Source organism: Aulonocara sp. 'chitande type north' Nkhata Bay, linkage group LG17 (assembly GCF_057382095.1).
Source record: "Aulonocara sp. 'chitande type north' Nkhata Bay isolate Kocher_YH1m ecotype deep benthic linkage group LG17, A_spYH_male_GT1.1, whole genome shotgun sequence".
Taxonomy (NCBI): Eukaryota; Metazoa; Chordata; class Actinopteri; order Cichliformes; family Cichlidae; genus Aulonocara; species Aulonocara sp. 'chitande type north' Nkhata Bay.
Genome location: NC_141360.1, coordinates 36213152 through 36221027, shown reverse-complemented (window position 1 = coordinate 36221027; position 7876 = coordinate 36213152). Strand labels below are relative to the sequence as shown.

General features: G+C 37.4%; 1 protein-coding gene across 1 annotated transcript; it reads left to right on the top strand.

Moving 5' to 3' along the window:
- Positions 1–510: 510 nt before the first annotated feature.
- Positions 511–5594, top strand: LOC147310502 (uncharacterized). Its single transcript, XM_086268191.1, has 12 exons — positions 511–1035; positions 1184–1216; positions 1313–1402; positions 1814–1885; positions 2837–2925; positions 3038–3140; positions 3392–3494; positions 3574–3626; positions 3735–3813; positions 4035–4507; positions 4707–4900; positions 5009–5594. The coding sequence occupies exons 1-12, from the start codon at positions 823–825 to the stop codon at positions 5151–5153; spliced, it is 1647 nt and encodes a 548-aa protein (XP_086124317.1). The 5' UTR covers positions 511–822; the 3' UTR covers positions 5154–5594.
- Positions 5595–7876: the final 2282 nt, after the last annotated feature.

Here is a 7876-nt window from a genome sequence, read left to right as displayed (position 1 = left end):
GATGCCAGCCTATCATCCATCCCGTCACTTGATTGATACAGGGAAGCCAGTCAGATGACAGCAGATTTTTTCTGACGCTTAGGTCGCTGCGCATGCGCAAACAGCGGCGCGAAGTGTAGTAAAACTGACAAGCTAGTCAGCGAGTTAACTCCAATTTTTAGCTCTCGGTTTTTTCTCTTAAACCTGGCCGTCAGCAGCTACTGTCCGGACTATGCATCCCTGGCTGATTCAATTCAGTGCAAGTCATCAGAGTAAACTCAGGTAATGACAAAAAATTTACATAGTTAATTGTGTTGTGAAATATTGGATATTGCGGTTATGCATGTATATACATTGTAGATATAAAGAATCCTCAATATATTTATAAATAAGTATATGTTTTGGATTTTTGTAGTGGGTAGATCATTTTGACTTGGTCATTTTATAAGTAGCTCACATGCGGAAAAAGTGTGAGCACCCCTGGTGTAGATGTTGTCCCTGGGACATCGTGTAAATGTTGTCCCAGGGACATCGTGTGATAGCTTGTAAATAATGGAATGAAAATTATTGATTGTTATTAACTTGTGAAAAAGAAGTGTAACAAATCCACATGTTATGTTCTTACACCCTTACAGAAACTGTGACTCCTTCACAATGTCAGGTAAATGTCAACTCATGTTGAATAATCAACCAATCAAGCCTTTTATTATCACATGCAATGTTACACGTACAACTGCAATGAAAATTTCACCCCCTTCTGACCATACATATATTGCTTAAACATCACATTGGGAAGACAGGTCGGAAACAGTTAGGAAGGTCAGAAAACAATTTAATTAATAGATGAGGGGAGAGGAGGAGAAAAAAGAACTACAACCAGACAAAGCTCCTAGAAGACTGAAATGGATGATGGTTGCAGCATGCAAAAAGAAAATGATATCTGTTGACTACAGCATATGCTTTCTCACAGATTACCTTGTGGGAGTAGCTGGACCAAACTCTATTGGTATTTCAAGTTTGAAATCCCTGTTTGACCAGAATAACATTTCAGATGAGGTACCTCTTGACATAAAAATCCTTTTATGTTGTCATAAAACTAATGTTAAATTCTGCTTTAAATACACTTTATTGTACAATTTACTTAATGAATCGTGTTCCTTAGTTCTGTTTTTATTTATATGTATTTATTTATTTGTTTTATAAGGTAATAGATGGCCTAATCTATTTGCAGTGTGAGGTATGTTGAAAAGCTTGTTTGATCATAATGACATAGCATGTTTACGTTTTTTGTAATGTATTTGAAAAAAAAGGTGTATTTATGTTATTTTTATAGAATTTCCCTCACATTTATCCAATACCAAGCCAAATCACTGGAAAAATTTTGGATGGGTCCACAAGAGCACAAAGTGCATACTTTTTGAAGGTATGACTTGGACTGTGGTAACTATGTTCTTATCACAAAGGGTTTATAAGTTGCCACTATAAACAAACAGCATTTTCCAAAATTGAAGCCTTGTCAGAAGAACCTGAAAAATACCTTTCTGAAACCTTTTCTGTGTAAAGACTTGTTCAAAAGCAATGCACACAGATTAAAACATTTCTGTCTTGGCCAACTGATAAAGAACACCAAAAATTTAGTGGTGCGTGTTGAGTCTGTGGTCTTGATTTGTTTTGTACACACTATAGAAATTAATTAATGTAAACCAAAAATGACACTTTCTATATGTTTGTGTATCTGCAGAATTAATTACAAGTCTCACCTGACAAGCTTTTGCAGTTTTGCAGTGTCATTCTTGACAGAAAAACATACTTGTCACATTATTTTTATTTCCAGAAAAACATCTTTCAGATGTATGAGAAATTGATTGGAGCCTGTCTGGAAAACGGCAGCCACTGGACCTTGTTTGTAAGTTGCACAGATTTTGCACTCTCTCTAGTGCATGATACTTTTCAGTGTCCCTCATTAGGAATTCTCAAGGCCCAAGCCTACCTGTCCTGGGGCAACCATATCACCTCAGTTGTACGGAAGGCCCAACAGCGCCTCTACTACCTGAGGAGACTGCGGAGCGCACACATTCCCAGATCTCTGATGTTGAACTTCTACAACTGTGCCATCAGCAGCGTTCTGACGTATGGATTTCTAGTGTGGTTCCCCAGCTGCACCAAGGCCGATCAGCAAGCACTCCAGCGGGTGGTGAAAGAAGCTGGCAGAATTATTGGAACAAGTCTGCCAGAGATCAGTAATATCTTCCCCACTCGCTGTCTGAGGAGGGTGCACAGTATCCTGCGGGACCAACATCACCCTGCGCGCCACCTTTTCCATCTGCTGCCCTCAGGGAGAAGGTACAGGTCTATACAGGCCAGAACATCCAGACTGGCCAACAGCCTGTATCCACAGGCTGTGAGGCTCCTGAACTCTCTGCCCCCCTCTCACGGACAATAACCATATCCAACTTCTTAATAGCAATGAACTGGTCTGCATTGGTGCATCATATCTTTATTCTCTTCCCCCTCCTGCCCCCCCCCCCCCTCTTTCTTAAATAGATAACTATCATATCTGATATCATATCTCACAGTACAATAATATTGAATGGGTTGCATTGTTGTATTTTGTCATGTTTCTCAGGTCTTTGTCTGAATTTCTACGAACATTATTGCTAAGGATTGTCTTATTGCATTGGAGTCACACTGGGTTAAATATGTACACTTGGGTTTTAAGGGGTATTTATTATTTTCTTCTTTTTTTTGGGTTGTATGGAAGCCCCAAACGCAATTTCATTGTTCTTGACAATGACAATAAATAAATAAATACTAAATACTAAATACTAAATACCATATCCATCTTTTTACAAAACAGTTTTGTGACATACCCAAGAGGACCATAGTCTATATGAATTCATTTGGCGAGTCGGAGGTCAGAAAAAGTGCGGTGTTGAAAAACTGGAGGTAATTAATTAACATATTTAACATAACATATTTAATTTAATTGAAATCATTACCGAACGTGGTTATTGATTTCTCTATATGCTTTTTATTTGTAATAACTGCGATCTCTCAGCTCATTTGCTTCAGCAAGAGGCTGCGCTGGAGAGTGGACCTTGTCACATGTGAGCCACCCACATCAACAGGATGGGAACTCATGTGGAGTGCATGTCATAATGGTACTGAAAACTATAGCTTTAACCTATATAAGTAATGTTTACATTTTTGCCTATTCAGTTTTTAAAGCCTTAGAGGCAGGATGGTAAAATCTCAATTTTTTTTGTAGATTGAACCATTTCAGCAGTAATGCTTTGCTTTGGTTGCTCTGTTTTTTTTTTTCTCGGGGGGGGGGGTTAAAAACAAACAAACATTTCTTTGTTAATCTAATTCTTTTTGTTCTTTTTTTTTTTTTTTTTTTGTCAATTATTAGTTTGCCCAATCTCTCATTGACGGTAAAACACAAGTGGAGGAGTACAACACTGAAATCACAAAGCTCAGGTCCCGACTTTGCCACTACTTATTTTCCTCAATAGGTAAAGATAAAATTAGCTGCCTTCTTTTTCTCTAACATTGGAAAATGTAACTTGTACTTAAACAAATTATATTTTGCAGATCGAACTAGGAAGTGCAGTCAGTGCTGGTGTGTGATTGCAGCCAAAGACCGGGTACACTATGACATGTCCTTAGCCATATAGATTGTTTATTTAATGGACTTTGTTCATTTGTTTTTTGTTTGTTTATTTCTTCTTCTTTTTTTTTTTTTTAATTCACAGGTGCAGTGCCAGAAATGTGGTGCATACAAGCACATGCGTTGTTCAAAGTCTGTTTGTGGCATCTGTATCTTCTGTGAGAGTAAGTCACAATATAACTAAACAATGTCCAAAAATGTTTAAAGTGAATTTTTTTTTCATAATTTTGCCTTTGCACACCAGGACTGTGTAATTAAAGTGGACGTTTCAAGATCCAGTTTTTACACAAAACTATTTTAGACATAACTGTGTCGTATTGTGGGGATTTCTCTTCACAATTAAATTGATATAGTGCTGTTTATATCATTCTTCTTTATGTAACAGCACAGTGCAGCACAGCAGAGGGAAAGGAGTTGTGCAGCATAGTGGGTGGCTATACAGGAGGAGCAATAGAAGTAGCCAGTGAAGAATGTCATCAGGGAAAGCATCAGGCAGCGAATGACAAAGGAAAAGTTCCTAAGGGAGAGAACATCTGCAGCAAATCGACAAGTAACAGTGAGATAGGAAGACTGACAGTCAGAGATGAAGGTACACAGACTGAAGACAAAGAAAAAGAAACAGAAGTATACGGCACAAGTCTGAGTACAGATAATGCTGCTGCTGCTGATGTTGACAGGATCGATGCAGATACAGAATTTCAAACTGATTCAGAAGGAACTAGTACAGTTTACAGAGTGCATGGTCGCTTATCTGTACCAAGCTCAAAAAAGAAAACCTACACAATAACAGAAGACGAGATCAAGCGCAGAATCAACGCAGAGAACATGTCAGTTCATGTTTTCAGAGGTTTGATTGGGGTAGGTATACATTTCGTGATTTTGATGTCACCTGAAATAAATCCGGGTTACTCGTATCAATGAAGTGACAATGTGGCTGGAAATTGTGCATTTGCTGCAACATATACACAATTACACCATGTAAACAAAAGCATTTAACTTTGTGCGCGTGTGTGTGTCTCTCTCTGCTCTTTTGGTGTTTGCACTTTTTCTTTTTTAGGGCCGTAAAGCCAAACTGCCCGCAATGATTCTTGACAGGCCTAAGAAGGCCAAAACTAAAGTAACAGTGTTTAGTGTTCTGAGTGAAGAGGAGGCTGGGGAGCTAGCCCTCGGGTTTGCCGGAAGATTGGCCTGCGATGTCACAACAGACATGGTCTGTAAAGGCATCGACCATTCAAGTGCTGATATGACAAAGTAAGTTAGTAAAACAATATGAAAGTTGTATCTTTTTTGGTATTATTTGTCATTTCCCCGTATTTGGGTTATTGGTGTAACATTGTTAATCTTACTTTCTAATAACAGACAGACTCTTCTCAAAATCCAACACAATCTTAAACATGAGCTGACTGATTCCTCAACCTTCAGTTTGCTGACACACACCTTTGGCCCCGCTGCACTGGATTCTGTCATTTCATTCCTGTGTGAAAAACTTGATCTTGTTTCTTAAATAATGAAACCTTTTGTGACTTTTGTTTGTTCTGTAAATCAGAATCTTGAAAATTGTTCATTGTTGTTCTAAGTTTGTGTTAACTATTTGGCAAAAATGATTGGTTCCTAATCCAAACAGCATAATGACTGTTCTAACACATATCTTAAAAATGCTACAAAGAAAGAAAATTATCACATATGTTTCAATATGAATGTAATTGTGTCACACTCGGTTTGTAGTAGCTTTCCTGTTTTATTTTGAGTTTTGGTATGTTTACACTGTTATTTTTATTTCCCGTGTGTTCGTCTTCCCTTATTAGTTTTACTGTATTTAATTAGTCTGATTTAATAACTTATAATTATTTACTTTCCAGTGTGTATATATGCTCCTCGTTTGGATTATTGTTTGTTTGAGTTCTGCCTGTCTTTTCTATTAAAGATTTGGACTTTTGGACTATTAGTGGACCTCGTAGGTTTTTATTCTGTTCAATTGGTAATTGACTGGGTTTAATTTAGTGGCCTGGAAAACAGGCCGGAGGGGTCTGGTCATTTTAACCCCCTAAGACCCGAAATCTTCCATGGCATGCATTTTTAATTTCTCTTTGATATTTGGGCCGATTGGAACCCGATGAATGTAAAAAGAAAGAATTACCAGGTTTTGTTTTTTTTACCTAATTTTTGTTTCTGAGAAAAATGAGAGCCACATATGAGGACATTAATTTGAAATTTCGATAGAACAGTTGCAGTATAATGTCCTCATAACTGTATATCAGGCACTTGTTGATCAAGATTTAGTATTTTGGTCTAAATAACCCAAAATGTGATGTCCACATGTGTGGACGCCAGGCTGGAGTAAAGTGTTAGAGCTATTTATACCTATGTAAACTTTTATACACTGGTTTTTACCTGTCTTGTTTCAGAAAGGTTTAAAAGGGTAATGTCCACAGTTTATTTGTTTATTTATTTGTTTGAATTCAACATATTTTATTAAAGTAATTGAGCTTGAACACAGAAAAAACTGAATCAAATAATCATAAAATCAAATCACTTGCACTATACTGAAGTCTAATCTACTCTGAGCTAATGCCGGTTTCCAACACTAATGATCGGGTGAAGGAGAGAGATGAGGGTGTGCACGGCCACTGGTGCTCTTATCCCTGTTCTTTGTGATACAATCCAACAGGAAAGCAGTCAAACCCTTGGACATTAGCCAAGTTAACGTTCACAAATATATACACACAGAGGAACTCTGAGCCCCAATGTCAGCATTAGCACAAACATGCCACTTCATACCAAATCTCAGTGTGAGGTCAGGTGTTAGTCTCATTCCATTATTCTGGCTATATTTTCTTACTCATTACTATTAAACTTATACTTAAGACTAACTATTAACAAAATCACACCCCAATAACTCTGTTATTACACTTTGTATTTAATCATAAAAAGGCTGGATGTTGAAACCTTTTACTTCTATTTTGTATGAGCCAGGATTCTCAACAGCTGATACTCTATGTCCAAAAAGTGACAGGTATCGTTTTATGGAGCAAAAAACTTAAGAGCGCATATTTTATAAATAATACCAACAATTACAAATGCAGACCTTTAATAGTAATAAGTAATCCTTTATTTATAATGCATAGCAATATAAAAATAGTAACATATGAAAATATTACAATGGGCACAGATGAATTTGTATCAAAAACAGCAACCAAGCCAAAGTAATGAATAACACACATAAATAACAACTGCTTGAGAGACCAAACAATTTCTTTTCAACTGTTCCTTGGCAGAAAGTTAAGACAGCTATTCAGCTTTAGGTTTCAATAAACAGAAGTAATGGATGCAGTCCCTTTGAAATGTCACACAAAAGTCTACTTGTGCATATACTTAGCTTTAACTCTTCTCTTTTTTGTTTTGTATTCCAAAAGGTTTTCATTTTCTCCAGAGGATGTCTCTCTTTCAGTGGTTATCGACTGTTCACATTCATTTTCACAGACTGTTGGAATGTCGATGCTGGCCGAACGTTTCTTGCTAGAATACAATGGCCTAATTTTGCGTGCATTATCTGTCGTCTTTATTTCGTACTGGCATATACTTTTGCCTACTTGTTTTGTTTTTAAGACATTTGTATGCAGTTCATCTATCATTGGAGTAATACCCTCTGGAATGAATGCCCACTGTTTAACTGTGTCTAAAACAGCATTTAGTTTTCCAACTGCATCTTCTGTGCATTTTTTGTGTTATAGTGAGAGAACGTACAAAAAGTGCACTGAAGTGTTTCAGCCGATGCAAAAAAACACAGATTTCCAAACAAACTTGGCATTTTTATCACTTTCAAGTCCTCACAGTGTACAAAGTAATGCCTTTCTTTCACTGCAATTCTTGCCAAGGTAGAAATGTCTGTTTCCATGTTTGGATAGATGTCATTGTCAGCCTCTGCTAATTTTGCAAGTAACACTAGATGCTTGCAAAGAAGTCCTCGTAAGCCATATGTACAGTTGCAGTAGGACTCAACAGGGCAGACATCATACACCATGTCTTCTCTTGACTCAGATGGGACTTGATATGCATTAACTCCATGGCTGTTCTTGACTGTAATTTTAAGAGCCCAACCACTTTCCATCAGTCTTGAAGCAGAGTCTGAAACTTGAGACAAGGTGTCAGCAAACCTGTTTTTCATGCGGCCCACATCTTGCAGGGTTTTTATGACTGACAAGTAGTCGTCGGCCTTCCCTAGGAGCA

Bases quoted from the DNA above. Each gene is read 5' to 3' on its own strand.
- LOC147310502 (XM_086268191.1), top strand. From the start codon at position 823: ATGAGGGGAGAGGAGGAGAAAAAAGAACTACAACCAGACAAAGCTCCT. The intron at 1,886-2,836 runs GTAAGTTGCACA...TTTACAAAACAG, and splicing joins GCAGCCACTGGACCTTGTTT to TTTTGTGACATACCCAAGAG. The intron at 4,901-5,008 runs GTAAGTTAGTAA...TTCTAATAACAG, and splicing joins TCAAGTGCTGATATGACAAA to ACAGACTCTTCTCAAAATCC.